Source organism: Sinocyclocheilus grahami, unplaced genomic scaffold, assembly GCF_001515645.1.
Source record: "Sinocyclocheilus grahami isolate Dianchi unplaced genomic scaffold, SAMN03320097.WGS_v1.1 scaffold965.1, whole genome shotgun sequence".
Taxonomy (NCBI): domain Eukaryota; kingdom Metazoa; phylum Chordata; class Actinopteri; order Cypriniformes; family Cyprinidae; genus Sinocyclocheilus; species Sinocyclocheilus grahami.
In genome coordinates, this window is record NW_015506144.1 from 173,270 (window position 1) to 190,787 (window position 17,518).

The 17,518-nt window shown below is 39.1% G+C and overlaps 1 protein-coding gene across 1 annotated transcript in view; it reads right to left on the reverse strand.

The window, feature by feature from the left end:
* LOC107564833 (peripheral plasma membrane protein CASK-like) overlaps positions 1 to 17,518 on the reverse strand; it is a 62,345-nt gene that overhangs the window by 9,550 nt on the left and 35,277 nt on the right. The window contains exons 12-21 of the mRNA XM_016250006.1: positions 11,888 to 11,988; positions 10,665 to 10,745; positions 7,894 to 8,082; positions 6,315 to 6,393; positions 6,134 to 6,219; positions 5,198 to 5,266; positions 5,020 to 5,088; positions 3,993 to 4,028; positions 2,187 to 2,383; positions 1,988 to 2,103 (exon numbers count right to left, since the gene is read on the reverse strand). Coding sequence (XP_016105492.1) covers positions 1,988 to 2,103; positions 2,187 to 2,383; positions 3,993 to 4,028; positions 5,020 to 5,088; positions 5,198 to 5,266; positions 6,134 to 6,219; positions 6,315 to 6,393; positions 7,894 to 8,082; positions 10,665 to 10,745; positions 11,888 to 11,988 — 1,023 coding nt within the window. The remainder of the gene's footprint in view (positions 1 to 1,987; positions 2,104 to 2,186; positions 2,384 to 3,992; positions 4,029 to 5,019; positions 5,089 to 5,197; positions 5,267 to 6,133; positions 6,220 to 6,314; positions 6,394 to 7,893; positions 8,083 to 10,664; positions 10,746 to 11,887; positions 11,989 to 17,518) is intronic.

Sequence of the window (17,518 nt, forward strand, 5' to 3'; positions counted from 1 at the left end):
ACACACACACACACACACACACACTCACAGACACACACACACACACACTCACAGACACACACACTCACAGACACACTCACAGACACACACACACTCACTCACTCGTGCAGCGCTAGAGAGAACGACACGCATTAGCCATGTGCTTACATATAACACACTCATCCAGCTCACACACACACACACACACCACTCTGCTGTTACACAACATCACAAACAGTTTTGTTGCGGTCACGACGCTTGGACTCATGGGAATGTGATCATCTTGTCACTACAAGACATTATTTTGAGTCCATGAGATCACTGTGTTGAGCTACACGATCCTGATGCAGGAACGACACTTTTCTCATCAACACCATTTTAACGAGTAAACAGAACATTTTAAATAGGTAAGTGCTGTGATAAGTGTCAGTTAGCCTAACACAGTGCGCAAGTGTTACAGTGCGTATTATATTTTTTTAATATAATAAATAAAAAGAAAACAAGTAGATAAAATAGAATTAGAATAGAGAGTGGTAGAGTTAACGTTAGAGGGTCAAATGAAGATGGAAGAGATGTGTTTTTAGCCATTTCTTGAAGATGGTTAAGGGAACAGTTAATGTGAAAGTGATTTTGTGTTTATATTATACTTTGTTCCTGTGACATCATTCAAATGAAGTTTAAAAATTGTGTTATTATTATATTTATATTATTAAATTAGTAATATTATGTCTTCTGATCACAATTTATTTTCTCATTACCATGAGTTTAATGAGTAAACAAACCTGCATTACCATAGCAACCAATGATTATCAGAAATAAAGATAATTTAAAAAATAACATTTTCATTCAGATTTTTTACAAACGACAAAGCAGCATAATAATATCAAATCATATTATACCTCATTCCTGCAACATTATTTAACAAGTCTGAGTAAATTGTAATTATTAACCTATAATAATATATCTTCACAAGAAATACAGTATCTTGTAGACAACTATTCCTCTTTGAGGGTATCGACTTGTATTTATGGGAATTTAACATGTATTATAATATTACATTTCAGTTAGAGTAGTCACTGATATATTTGTATGTTTAATTACAAAGATATAAATAGTGGTGTTTTGCAAATAATTTGGTGTCTCTGAATGAATTATTTCATTGAATAAATCACAACGCAGCATTTTCACATCGCAAGGTCATGTCGTAACTGACCAAATGATCTTGTGGACGCTACATAATATCCTGTGGGCATGACATATGGCACACGTCACAGTCTCAACACAACTGAGTGAAGAGCAGTCAAGCCATGTTCAGTGTGTGGCAGCAGGTGGCGGCGTCTCTCTGATCTGATCTGCTGTCAGTAGGTCACAGAGAGGTCAGCGGATTCACACACACACACACACAAGCACACACACACACACGCACGCGCGCACACACACACACACACACACACTCGCACACACACACTTCAGCAGCGACACATCCAGTCTCAAAGATTTAGTCAATATTCATGAAAATATGGTTTAAAATATATCTACTGTTATTTACTTACCCATATTAGATGATTAAAAAGCTTTATTTAAAACTGTGTGTGTGTTGTGCAGACAGCTGTCAGATGAGCAGGTGTGAGTATGTGTGTGTGTGTGTGCGTGTGCATGCGTGTGTCTGTGTGCGTGTTTATGCGAGTGTGTGTGCATGTGAGTGTGTGTGTGTGTGTGTGCATGCGTGTGTCTGTGTGCGTGTGTTTGTTTATGTGTGTGCGTGTGTGTGTGAGTGAGTGTGTGTGTGTGCGAGTTTATGTGTGTGCGCGTGTGTGTGTGCATGTGAGTGTGTGTGTGTGTGTGCATGCGTGTGTCTGTGTGCGTGTGTTTGTTTATGTGTGTGCGCGTGTGTGTGTGTGTGTGTGAGTGAGTGTGTGTGTGTGCGAGTGTGTTTATGTGTGTGCGCATGTGTGTGCGTGTGAGATTATTCTGCTGATGTCATGATGGACGGTCCGCTGCTCATTACCTGCGTTGTGTTTGGCTAAGTATTTGTCTTTATACTGTTTCTTCTTCTTGCTGAACCATGTACAGCTGGCCTGCTGCTCCTGCTTGGTCTTCTCCATCGCTATACACGCCACACGCCTGACAACACACACACACACACACACACGTGCATGAGACCAGGCCTCGCTCACACGAGAGCAGCTATGATCTGTGTTTCTCACCACTCCTGCAGCTCCGGCGAGGGAATGAGGCCCGCCGTGCCGTTCTTGGTGTTCTCCAGTTTGCCCTGCCACCAGTTATGATCATCCTTACTGATGATCTGGATGATGTCACCCACCCGGAAACGAACGCCAGCCTCTTTACAGGGAATCAGGTCATCTTTAGCGGGATCGTACTCGAACTGCGCTCGAACGTAAATCTGCAGAAACACACGAGTGAGCGTTAGAAAAATGAGATTCATCACTGAAACTAGTAAAGCTTATAATTAGGGCTGTCCATTGACTGCACATTTGATAGGAATAAAAATAATACAATAATCATTATTCTTATAATTACTCTTATCAATAAGACACCATTTGTGACCCTGGACCACAAAACCAGTCGTAAGGGTCAACTTTTGTAAATTGAGATTTATACACCATCTCAACGCTGAATAAATAATCTTTCCATTGATGTATGGTTTGTTAGGATAGCACAATATTTGGCTGAGATACAACTATTTGAAAATCTGGAATCTGAGGGTGCAAAAAAATCTAAATATTGAGAAAATCATCTTTAAAGTTGTTCAAATGAAGTTCTTAGCAATGCATATTACTAATCAAACATTAAGTTTTGATATATTTACGGTAGGAGATTTACTAAATATCTTCATGGAACATGATCTTTACTTAATATCCTAATGATTTTTGGCATAAAAGAGAAATGTATAATTGTGACCCATACAATGTATTGTTGGCTATTGCTACAAATATCCCCCAGCGACTTAACACTGCTTTTGTGCTGCAGGGACACGTATCCAGTTAAAAAGCTCAATTTATATCTGCATTGTTTAACATTTTGTCATTTTTTATAATTGTACTAAATGAACGGGTTGAATTGACAGCCCTAATTAAAATGTAACTGCATATAACACACACACACACACACACACACACACACACAGTCAACCAATCAGATGTGAGCAAACCCCACTGATGGGACAGCACGGGCGTGTCTAAGAAGCCAATCATCTGTGATGGGCGGGGCCAATCACACTACTAGGACGGACACAGACGTGATTGGCAGGTGGGTTAGTGTCATGTACCACCACTATGGGATGCTGGGAGTCTATAAGCACCAACTAGAGAAGCAAAGCCCGATGGGAAATAAATTTGGCTCTACTGGATCCGAGAAACTCACCTTCCGAGACATTTTATCCTTGACTGCAGGTCTGGAGATCTAAGGGTTTGAAAGCATCTCTCACACACACACACACACACACACACACACACATCCTGCAGTAGAACAGACTGACGTGGACAGGAAATGACAGGATGCAGGAATCGCATTGTAAAGCAGTAGGGTGACGGGATGGGTGTTAAAGGCCTGTTCACACCCAACACAGACCTCTCTTTCACACGAAGATGAGCATTCCAAAAAATCACCTGTCAACAAAGTAATGGGCTTTTTTTCCACCATCATCAGTTACAAAAAAATCTCCCAAGCAAATTTAAATATCCAGCCTGCTTTCAGCTGCCAATAAGAGAGCAGGACTCTGTGTATGATGTTCATCACATTTAATCAGTGCAGAAAAGGGAATAAACCGCCAGAGTTTGACGGGATGCACTTTGATTCAAGCGAGTGACAGACCGATCACTTTAGCTCAGGTATGTGAACGTTTCTCAGAACGATGATGTAAACTGAAAAGCCATGTGGTTGTCGGTGTGAAGAGGTCTTCAGGTGGAGACACACACACACACACACACACACACGCACACACGCACACGCACACGCACACGCACACACACGACGGCAACACAGACTCTCACCTGTCTTCCTTTGGGCTGGATAGTTGATGGCAGATCCTGCACAGATAAAAAATTATTACCTTTATAAACCACTCACTTCCTACATTAACTATTAGTTTCAAACACAAATAAACAAAGCTGATGGGCTCAAACTGTTAAAGGGATAGTTCACCCAAAAATGAATATTACCCCATGATTTACTCACCCTCAAGCCATCCGGGGTGTGTATGACTTTCTTCTTTCAGACGAATCCATTTGTAGTTATATTAAAAACGTTCTGGCTCTTCCAAGCTTTATAATGGCAGTGGATGGGTGTTATTTTTCAGTAGTCCAATAAAGAGCATCCATCCATAATAAAAAGAGCAGAGGAGAGCAAAACAAAAAGCCGGTCATGAATTAGAAGCTCTAAACGAGGATTTGTAAAGAAAAATGTGGGAGGATTTCCATGTAAGCCAAGAGAAGACTGGTTTTCCTTTGCTTTCTTTGCTCCTGTAAACAAACGCTGGTTCTCGCGAGACTAGCATATTCTCACCGGAGCTTCCTCCGTCATCCGCCGGAACGGTGTTCTGTTGTGAACGTACCACAGTTAGCGGAAGCTACAGATTACTGTTTACAAAGTTTTCAATATGGATATTTTTCTTACAAAAGCGCATGGATTCGCTGCAGGAGGCCTTTATTCACCCCCTGGAGCCGTGTGAGGCACTGTTTATTATGGATGGATGCGCTTTATTGGACTTCTTTTGGACTACTGAAAAATAACACCCATCCACTGCCATTATAAAGCTTGGAAGAGCCAGGATGTTTTTAATATAACTCCGATTGGATTCGTCAGAAAGAAGAAAGTCATACACACCTAGGATGGCTTGAGGGTGCGTAAATCATGGAGTAATATTCATTTTTGGGTGAACTATCCCTTTAAAACCTACATCACTTTCACAATACCACACTGTTTACTGTCCAGAGTAATGCAAGAAAAGGCCTAAATCTTCATCTAAACATATAATGCTTTGAATCTAAGGGGTTTGGTGTGGTTTATTGGGAGTCTTACTAAGATGGAGCTGGTGACGCTGGAGTGGCCGTTCGCAGGAGACTGTCTGGGCAGATCAGGGGAATCTTTCTGAAAGGCCAGAATAAAACAGAGTCAGAGACACTCATGTGATCTGTGCATTTAGTGTTGATATTCCAGGAGCGACCTGCGTGTGGCGCTCTGACAGAAAAACACTTACATCACAGGACAGAGACTGACTGCGGTAACTGGGCACAATTTTGAAGGTGATGCTGCCTCGCATCTCCCGCTGTTAGAAAACAAAACACAAACGCGTTACTGACTAAAACTGACAGCTGATGCAAACACCGTAACCAAGAGTGCAGAATCAGAGACGTGTGAGTGCGTCTCTCCTTAAATACTTATACTACCATATTTTAGTTAGCTAAAAGTGAGCTAAACCTGACAAAAACTCCTTTTGGGGATGTGCTTGTTTGTAAAACAGTTTAAAAATAAAGTAAACCCAGTTAGTTTTTTTATGTAACAATGCATAGGTTTTCTGTCGGTTAGTGTGTGGTTTTAGTATTTAGTCCATGTAATATCCCTAGTTAGAAAGCTGAGCAAGCGTGGGTTTGTGTCACTTGTGCTTTCAGTATTAAGTCAGCATATTGAATGTAATAGGCCTGGTTTCACAGACAGGGCTTAGATGAAGTCAGGATTAGGCCATAGTTCATTTACGACATTTAAGTAGTTTTTATAAACGTGCCTTAGAAAAAAAATTAACCTTACTGGTGTTGCACCTTGAGACAAAACAATGGCTTATTTTAAGAGATGTCGGTGCAAGGCTCTTGCAGTTGAAACATGCATTTTATTCTGGGAGTAGGCTTAAGTCTTGCCTGTGAAACTGGTGGATAAAATCATATTGTACTTATTAAAACATCTGTTCTGTTTGCATTCTGTTGTCACTGATTAAATGCGTTATGATGAGTAGTTTCGCGGGTTTATAGTTGGGACAGGAGGACCGGAGGAGGTGAAGTCCTCTCTGAGAGTTATCAGACATGTCTGGTTGGTTTACTCAAATAGTTACCACTGAGTGACTCAGTCTTTGCTTTAGTTATGATCCTCATCTCTAGCGCTAGTGTTTTGTTTTGTTCTGCTCTGTCTCTCTCTCACACACCAGCATCTTCTGGAGCTGCTCCACCGTCTGATTGGCGACACTGATGCCGTTGATTTCACGAATCTCGTCTCCAATGTGCAGCGTCCCTGAGAAACGACAGCGTACTTGAGGACAGAGACACAGACACACACACACACACACACACACACACACACACTCTCAGACACACACACAGCCGTACCCTGTCTGTGGATCATCCCGCCGTGCATGATTCTAGCCACGATGCAGTGGTTCAGTTCGTTCATCTTCAGAGTGATGCCCTGTCAACACACAATCACACCCATGATATCAGCACACCGCTTCAGTCTTTTGCACGAGCATCACAAACGTCCCTCCCGTGGGGATTTCAGCATCTCGTCTCAGATCTTCAACTCACACTACAGTCTTCAGCTGCTTATCATGCAATTAAAACTATTTGTGACCCTGGACCACAAAACCAGTCTTAAATGTCAATTTACTGAAATTGAGATGTATGCATCATCTGAAAGCTGAATAAATAGCTTTCCATTGATGTATGGTTTGTCAGGATCGGACAATATTTGAAAATCTGGAATCTGAGGGAGCAAAAAAATCTAAATATTGAGAAAATCATCTTTAAAGTTGTTCAAATGAAGTTCTTAGCAATGCATATTACTAATCAAACATTACGTTTTGATATATTTACGGTAGGACATTTACAAAATATCTTCATGGAACATGACCTTTACTTAATATCCTAATGATTTTTGGCATAAAAGAGAAATGTATAATTGTGACCCATACAATGTATTGTTGGCTATTGCTACAAATATCCCCCAGCGACTTAACACTGCTTCTGTGCTGCAGGGTCACATTTTATAATTGATGAACTTTACAGTTATCTGAACTAAAATAAAGATCTGAATAATATCATTATTGTCTTCTGCAGAGCTGCTTTATGCCACAATTTGGATTCGTCTTATATTTGTTTGCATCAATGTTTCTGTTATTTTCCTGTTTATTACTGTGAAGCGGCTTTGAAACTCTATCTTGTATAAAGCACTATAGAAATAAAGGTGACTAGACAACAGAGTGGTAGTCGATCCTACTAATTTAATTGTTTTATTGCACACTTTGCATGCAACACCATTACCACATGATTTTCCACTCCATGAACAGATAATCACACTGTGACACGCTTATTGCTCTAGAAATCAATCAAATTAAAGTTTCAGAATGTGTATTTGCTCTTATATACTTCCTTGTTAGTATTTTTTTGTGCATGAATATTTATGTTTTGCCTAATTTGCCTCTCTACTTTTTATTATGGCTCTCATGTATATTTTTCTGTTCTGTAAGATAATGTACCACTCACTGCACATAAATTCTAAATAATGGAAAAAATGTTTTTGTTTTGTTTTTTTGGAAACTGTGGTAACAAAGCTCCTCCAAAACCATTGTCGGCTACACTTTATTTTAAGTAATATTAACTGAGTAATATTAATTACCTACATGTATTTGCTATATGGTTATGATTAGGGTTTGGCTTGCATGTAATTATGCATAATTTATTGTTATTATAATAGTAAGTACATGTAACATGTAACAAAGACACCTTAAAATAAAGTGTAAAACAGCTCATAAAACATTTACTTTGAGCTCCAGAGCTGGAAACATTTTTGTTTCAAGGTCTATTTTGGCCCTGATCTTGGAAAGTAATCTTTTATAATTCTGTTAGAGTCTGTCATAAACACAAGCTTATCTTCGCTCATGAAACAGCGTGTGTGTGTGTGACTGGGTACCATGGGCTCGTCCGTGTTCTTCTGGAACTGCACCAGACGCACACGCGTGACGTTCTCCAGGTCCACGTCTCCGTTGACGCTCTCGGGCGAGTCTCCGTTGAGGTAAGGGGACGTGGGTGGAGGTGTCACTCGCAGCGCCTCGTCGCTGTAAACCTCATGAGCCACAACATCGTGCGTCTGCAGCAGCGCCTGCGACAGGAACCACACACTCAGCATCTGCAGCGTCAAACACTCATATCTGAACAAAACCAGTTCATCAGCATCTGTGGATCAGATCTCATCTGCACTGACCGTGAGCGCAAATCAGAATCAATGACAATGATACAGAAACAGCCACGACTGCAACATACATGCATCATGTGCGCACATACAAATTAATTACACATGCCACGCCTGCAGCTTATCATAGGTGTGTAAGCGTGATAGTGTGACCACTTGTTTATTTGGTCACTACAGTAATAACACAGTAGTGAGCGGAAAACAAAACCACGCGGCAGAGAAAAACTTCTAACACTTCAGATTCACAAAAGTCATTTTGAAACTTCAATGCAATCATTAAATTACTTAAAGTAAACAATGCATATGCATTTAGTCATAGCAGACGCTTTTATCCAAAGCGACTTACAAATGAGGACAATAGAAGCAATCAAAACTAACAAAAGAGCAATGATATGCAAGTGCTATAACAAGTCTCAGTTAGCTTAACGCAGTACACATAGCAAGGATTTTTTATTATATAATAAAAAGAAAACAATAGAAAAAGAATAGAGCAAGCTAGTGTTAAGAGGCCTTGCTTTTTGTTAATTGCATACACTCACTCACTCACACACACTCTCTCTCTCTCTCACACACACACACACACTCTCTCTCTCTCTCACACACACACACACACTCTCTCTCTCTCTCTCACACACACACACACACTCTCCCTCTCGCACACACACACACACTCTCCCTCTCGCACACACACACACACTCACACACTATCTCTCTCGCACACACACTCTCTCTCACACACACACACACACACACACTCTCGGGTCTTCAAAGGAAAGTTCTGGGTTCAATACAAGTTCTACAGTATATTGTTCATAACTACTGTAAATCTGATTTACAGTGATGCATACAGACTGAAGTGTATGGTGTTCATCTACCAGACGGTTTAAAAGTCAAAATGCACAGCTTGTATTTTTGTTAAAGCACTTATAATCATTTGTTTGAGTTTTATTTGAGACGCACACACGCACTCCCACACCCTCCCACACACACACACACACACACACTCTCTCTCTCTCACACACACACACACTCTCCCTCTCGCACACACACACACACTCTCCCTCTCGCACACACACACACACGCACACTCACACACTATCTCTCTCGCACACACACACTCTCTCTCACACACACACACACACACACACTCTCTCTCTCTCTCTCACACACACACGCGCGCTGCTGCGGCTCATCCCATCTGTCTCTGTGCATTAAAGCACTGCTGGCTGTTGAAGCAGCTGCTCGTTTCACTGCAGCTTTAGAGTTCAAGTGGCTCGACGTGAAAGGATGAATGTCACCAAAACGTCAATATTTCACACCAAAATCCAAATCAAAAGAAAGAGATATGAAATTGTATTTAGCATAAAGAAAATGAAGCCCAATTTTAGGACCTTTAGGAGTTTTTGCACTGTGACATTATTTTCATGAAAATTCAACCCAAACATTATCATTGCTGTAATGTGGACAAGGACTAATTATATTTAATATTTCATTTAAATGACAAAATGCATATTAAAGCTGTGTCTTTTACAAATGCAATAAGTATACATCATGCTAGAATCTATTGCACTGAATTGATGTTGCTTTTAACAGGGTTTCTGCAGGTTTTATGAAGGTAAATGTAAGACTTTTTTTAAAACCAAGCAGAGAAAATTTAAGCAATAAAATGAAAACATTATATAAAATAAATATATTTTTTTATATTTTATAAAATAAATAGCTTTAAGGATCTGCTCACAAATAAATGAGAATAAGTACACAAATAAGTTTTGTTTTCTGAAAAATTTTTCAAAATGAAGTGAGTTTATGACTAAAACAAGAACAAATGTGTCAATGGACTCAGATAATCAACTTTATTCACAAGGAAAATAAGTTTTTATCCCTCATTTGTTCTCGTTTTAATCAGAAACTCACTTTATTTTGATCAATTCCTCAAAAAACAATGTCATATCTTCATTTCCATCTCCAATAAATGTACCTTGATTTAAGGATGTTTAGATATTTGTACTGGAAAACAAAACAAAAACTGTATTCATTGGAGCACTGTATTCATTTTTAGCAATACATGCAACATTTAATGCCACGACTTTATGAATTAAAGACTTTCTCCTCCGATTTAATTTGTGGAAGGGTGAATTTAGACTTTTTAAGACCCACAGAATCCCTGGATTAATAAAAATCACTTATTTAATTTGCATGATTGTATTACAGGACACAAATTTACAGGATAAATGTTTATTTTTGTCATGAAATAATGTGACTATAAAACAGTCTTAAAAAGTAGACTTGCTTTCCTGAAATGTATTACTGGTTTTGAGGTGAAATATGACCTGGACATTCTTTACAATATTCTCTCGTAAGCGTCTACATCTGGAGGCGTCTCGTCTCGATGAAGCTGCATGCACTCAATGCATCTGCGTGACTCAACCTGAAACCGTTGTGGTTTTCATCTGAGCGCGAACAGAGCGCTGCGTCCGACGGCTTTCACTCACCATGAAATGCGGCTGTGTCAGGATTCTCTTCAGCTCTTTTGCCTCCATGTTCTCAGGATAACAGGAGAGCGTATCCAACACCTGCCGAGATACAGTTCACAGCACAGAACGCCATTACTGGTTGGGGGAAAAAAATTCTCAGGAGCTTTGCAGGAGGTTTCTTGAAGCATCAGTTCTTCTGGATTGAGTCTGTCTCAGTTTGTTCTGTTTCTTCATGTGACTCCAGACAGACTGATGAAGATCAGATCAGAGCTCTGTGTGCAGCACTAACATCTCACTGCATTATTACAATTAATGGCCAAAATGAATGTTTGGAAATGTAAACTGATATTTCCTCCCGACACACTACAGCAAAAGATAGAAATAACTGACTTAAAACCATTTCTTACCTGGTGGAAATACTACTGTTCTAATCATTTTGGCCACCACTGTATTATTAATTATATTAACGTAAAACAGAGCTGAAGTTAAGAAGCTCAAGTCTTATTAAATCAAGCCAAACTATAACGGAGTGTTACATGATGAACCCTCATATTCTGATTTAGTCATCAGCAACAATATACAAGTGCTATGACAAGTCTCAGTTAGTCTAGCACAGTGCACATAGCAAGGTGTTTTTTAAATATATATATAAATAAATTAGACCGAATAGAACAGGTAAGCGCTAGTATTAATTGGTCAGGTGATGGCGAAAAAAAGATGTCTTTAGATGTTTTTTGAAAATGGCTCGGATTGAGATCGGCAGGTCGTTCCAGCAGCTGGGAACAGTCCAGGAAAAGGTCTGTTAAGAGTGATTTTGTGCCTCTTTGGGATGGCACCACGAGGCGCCGTTCACTTGCAGAACGCAAGCTTCTGGAGTGCGCGTAGGTCTGAACTAGCGAGTTTAAGTGTATTGGTGCAGTGCCAGTGGTTGTCTTGTAGACAAGCACCAGTACCTTTAATTTGATGCGAGCGGCTACTGGTAGCCAGTGTAAACTGATGAAGAGAGGTGTGACGTGAGCTTTCTTTGGCTCATTGAAGACCATTCTGGATCAGTTGCAGAGGCTTGATAGTGCATGCCAGAAGACCCTCCAAGAGAGCATTACAATAGTCCAGTCTGGAGAGAACCAGAGCTTGGACAAGGAGTTGTGTGTAATCATATAATAGGTTAATTGGGCGGCACACGTGTGTTATTACAGTGTGTGGTGAAAGCGAGCCGATGGCGAGTGTGTGCCGTTACGCACCTCTTTGGCTCTCTGCACGGCATCGCTGGCCGGATTCCTGATCTGGGGCGATGAGCGGGTGTTAATCTTATCGTAGAGCTGAAACACACACAGTTCAGTTCATCAGTGAGACCATCAGCTGAACGCATGTATCTCATGATCTACAGACACACTCTCGTATGTCTATATCAGTCAATCTCTCTCACAGAATGAACTACATTTGAACAGAAGCTCAATCACATTTCCTCACAGTTTGTTGCTAAACTGCGTCACTCAGAACAAACAACATTTGCCTGATTTTACTTTTACTCATGTTTTTTCTCATAAACATGTATGTGTACATACACAAACACACAAACAAACACACACACGTTTGTGCCGACATCAACTTCAACAGCAGTGAATCCTCCTTCCTCGGTATTTATCTTATTTTCCAGTGCAAATGTCTAAAGATTATTGAATCAAGATACATTTACTTGATATACAGTGGGTACAGAAAGTATTCAGACCCCCTTAAATTTTTCACTCTTTGTTATATTGCAGCCATTTGCGAAAATCATTTAAGTTAATTTTTTTTCCTCATTAATGTACACACAGCACCCCATATTGACAGAAAAACACAGAATTGTTGACATTTTTGCAGATTTATTAAAAAAGAAAAACTGAAATATCAGATGGTCCTAAGTATTCAGACCCTTTGCTCAGTATTTAGTAGAAGCACCCTTTTGATCTAATACAGCCATGAGTCTTTTTGGGAAAGATGCAACAAGTTTGTCACACCTGGATTTGGGGATCCTCTGCCATCCCTCCTTGCAGATCCTCTCCAGTTCGGTGAGCTAAATGACTTAAAATAAGAAGTCTTGTTTTGATTGATCAAAATGAAGTTTATCATTAAATCAAGAACAAATATCTGCTAATGGAGTCAGAAAAATTTAATTCAAAGGGAAAACAAGTTTTCATTCCCCACTGACAGACATCTGTTCTTGTTTTAAAGAATAAATTCTCTTCATTTTGATCACTTTCTCAGAAAACAAGACTTCACGTGTTTAATTTGCGTTTAGGATGTTTAGATATTTGAATTGGAAAACATGACAAAAAAAAATTTGTAAAATAGTATAATATAATAATCAAAAAACATTTGATGCCATGACTAAGACTTAATACTCTGATTTAAGACCTTTTTAGGCCTTCATTTGTGGAAGGAAACATCATGAGAACGATCATCATGTGCATGATTTTACTTGTTTTTTCCTCCCAACATGCATGTGCGCGCACACACACACACACACACACACACACACACTCGTGTTTGATCGTGTGCTTCAGTGATGAGGAACATGCAAGACAACAGACCATGAAGATAAAGATGAGGATGCTGTTTGGATGGCAAGCAAAGGCTACGTGCGATACCTACTTTCTGCAGCAAGCAATCCTAAAGTACAGGCAGCATTAGAAACAACAACAGCACAGTGAGATCATTGGAAGAGACACAAACACAGAACCAGAAGACACTAGGATTAGCATACTAGCATTTTGCAGTATACAGCATGTGTACTGCAGTACTCAGAGCACACTGCATCACTGTATCCCACAATGCAATGCACTGCACATGAGCCTCCTACACATCTGACCAGACATTTCTACACAAAACTGAATCAACAATCGTAATAACGGAATCCGAATTAAACATGTAGTGCAATGTTACGATGCAGCATACTAAAGTTTTTTTGTGGAATAATGCCTTGAGTAATTCTGAAGTAGTATGCAGTGTGCTCAGAGCGAGAGCTCCAACTTTATGCTTCATGGCCAGTAGTAGTAGTATATATTTTTTATTTAATGCCATCTAATGCATCTTATGCTGTTTTCATGGCAAAAACTATTAAAAAATACAAGTATAACAAATACAATAAAAACCAACAAACAAGTTATATTACATTAACAATAATAATACAGTAGGTCTGATCTCTGAGGGAGGAATTTGACATTTGTTTTGCTTCATGGGCAGAATTTCAGAGTCAGCTGATATACATTTTTCAATATATGTCTGTATTTACTGAAATGGTGACTTGAGTCTGATGTTTTTGAATGTGACTCAGTTTTACACACGTTTGGCTTTTCTCCGACCGCTGTGGAGTCAGAGAAGCAGAGAGCGGAGGACGACAGCACCGCAACATTACAGGAAGTGAGAGTTTAATTTTGCGACAGAGAAGTGGCAGCTGTTTCTCAATACAAGACCAGAGACTTCCTCTCCATGGGACCTGCCGATGGGGCCGCGAAATAATCTTCACATTAGCAGAACCAGAAGACACATCTGGAGGAACAGATGAGAGCGGCACTTTCTACTTCCTACGACTCTGAAAACACTGCAGTGAAAGTTGCACTGCAAATTTAAGACCTTTTTAAAGAGTTGCACAAATTAATACTGAATGCCAGAGGTGGGACCAAGTCATTGTTTTGCAAGTCACCAGTAAGTCTCGAGTCTTTGCATTCAAGTCCCGAGTCAAGAAGGACAAGTCCAAGTCGAGTTGCAAGTCCTCAGCTTTAAGATTTGTGCCAAAATAGGGCTATTTTATTAGTAACAGAATAGCAAAGACAACTTAATTTCATAGAAGTAACATACTTTGCAAGTGAGAGGAAACATGCAATATGGATGCAGACAAACTCAAGACGACAATCATTCAGAAATGCTGTGCTACCATCCTTTATAACTACGAGTAACAAAGACAAAATCATTTAATAGAAAAAATGTTGTATGTTAAATGTTAAGTTTATAATATGCATAGTTGATCGCTAAATTTAGGGGCTGTGCGCGCTATAGGCCGACAGACTGATTTACAACACGTGAATTCATTCATTTATCCTGAAAGAAATGGAAGTGACATGAGAGCCTGCAAGAGGGAGAAAAATTGAGTAGCCTGTATTTTATAGTTATATACACAATACTCATTTTGTGAAAGAAATACAAATTATATTTTAAATTATCATTAGGCCTATTGCCGCTTGCTCACTTCAGACATTAGGCCTAATGTGCATTTTCCTTCTTCAAATTATAGCTGAATGGTTTGCAATGATTAATTTTAAATCTAGATTAAATCAAGGTTTATCTAATAATTCTGTTGCACCAAACTTTAACCCTTTAAAAATAAGCAGGTTTACATTTTTAACCCATCATTTTTAAGTTATATTTAAGATTAACTTTAATCCTGTTGCACCATAACTTTAAACTCAGATTTAAATCTAAATTATGGATTAACTTTAAACGTAACCCTTAAATGCATACCTCGGGTCTTTAGCGACCCGGGACATCATCTCTACCGTCTCCCTCCATCATTGTTTTAAGTTAGACATCAACTTTCTTAGTATTCCTCAATCAATTAATTATAAACAATATAACAAGAAAAAAATAGTAAAATATAAAAGAATGCGAGTTTTGTGATTAATTTTTTGTAAAAAAAGTGTAGAGACCCGAGGTACGTAAAAGTTTAAGTATTTTTTCCTGCGCAACTATATTTATATATCGGATGACTCAATATGTGCAATGCATCACTGTTTGATACACAATAATGACGTGACGTTTCACTCATAATTACCGCAGGCATAAAATAAACGAATATCATCAGCAAAAATTGAAGTGGTTTGAATGGCTTTACTGCAGAGCAATTACTATACGCAATGAAATATTGCTATTGCAGCAGTTAAAGATCCATCCGTGCTGTATATATAGGTCCGGGTCGCTGAAGACCAGAATATGTAATAATGATTGGCGAAACATTCATGAAAATGAAAGCACATGAAGTTGGCAGAGTTCGAGGGTCGTGGCGGGATGCGGATCCGTCACTCATGGATGTTAAGTTTATAATATGCATAGCTGATCGCTAAATTTAGGGGCTGTGCGCGCTATAGGCCGACAGACTGATTTACAACATGTGAATTCATTCATTTATCCTGAAAGAAATGGAAGTGACATGAGAGCCTGCAAGAGGGAGAAAAATTGAGTAGCCTGTATTTTATAGTTATATACACAATACTCATTTTGTGAAAGAAATACAAATTATATTTTAAATTATCATTAGGCCTATTGCCGCTTGCTCACTTCAGACATTAGGCCTAATGTGCATTTTCCTTCTTCAAATTATAGCTGAATGGTTTGCAATGATTAATTTTAAATCTAGATTAAATCAAGGTTTATCTAATAATTCTGTTGCACCAAACTTTAACCCTTTAAAAATAAGCAGGTTTACATTTTTAACCCATCATTTTTAAGTTATATTTAAGATTAACTTTAATCCTGTTGCACCATAACTTTAAACTCAGATTTAAATCTAAATTATGGATTAACTTTAAACGTAACCCTTAAATGCATACCTCGGGTCTTTAGCGACCCGGGACATCATCTCTACCGTCTCCCTCCATCATTGTTTTAAGTTAGACATCAACTTTCTTAGTATTCCTCAATCAATTAATTATAAACAATATAACAAGAAAAAAATAGTAAAATATAAAAGAATGCGAGTTTTGTGATTAATTTTTTGTAAAAAAAGTGTAGAGACCCGAGGTACGTAAAAGTTTAAGTATTTTTTCCTGCGCAACTATATTTATATATCGGATGACTCAATATGTGCAATGCATCACTGTTTGATACACAATAATGACGTGACGTTTCACTCATAATTACCGCAGGCATAAAATAAACGAATATCATCAGCAAAAATTGAAGTGGTTTGAATGGCTTTACTGCAGAGCAATTACTATACGCAATGAAATATTGCTATTGCAGCAGTTAAAGATCCATCCGTGCTGTATATATAGGTCCGGGTCGCTGAAGACCAGAATATGTAATAATGATTGGCGAAACATTCATGAAAATGAAAGCACATGAAGTTGGCAGAGTTCGAGGGTCGTGGCGGGATGCGGATCCGTCACTCATGGTGCACCTCGGTGTCGGACAAACAGAAGAAGTGAGGAATATTTAACAGCAGCGGTCACAGTGATGATGAGGCGAGCACCAGTGAAGTTTCTCATGCCCGCTCCGTGTGTCTGCTGGGCGGCGATCAAACGGACAGGGCAGCGCTTTCACGAGCAGAGATCGCTACTAGACGAATCATGAAATATTATTTCTTTTATCTGTTTTTTTGTCGTAAGTTATGCTATTACTCCAGTAATTTATACTAGCCTATCCAGCGCTCCCTGAACGCAATCTCTGGTTTATTGCCAGTCGAGCGCAAGCACGCTGCAGAGACGCGTCTATAACGACTTTGATCTGATCATAAAATCTTTCCGAGTCACAGGGCTCAAGTCCAAGTCAAGTCTAGAGTCCTTGCTGTCAAAGTCTAAGTCGAGTCTCAAGTCTTCTTTAATTATGTCGAGTCGAGTCGCAAGTCATCAAATTTGGGACTCGAGTCCGAGTCAAGTCTCGAGTCAGTTGTCCTTCATCTGAACAACTTTAAAGATGATTTTCTCAATATTTAGATTTTTTTGCACCCTCAGATTCCAGATTTTGTTTGTGTATCTCAGCCAAATATTGTCCGATCCTAACAAACCATACATCAATGGAAAGCTATTTATTCAGCTTCAGATGATGCATACATCTCAATTTCACAAAATTGACCCTTATGACTGGTTTTGTGCTCCAGGGTCACAAATATCAGTACA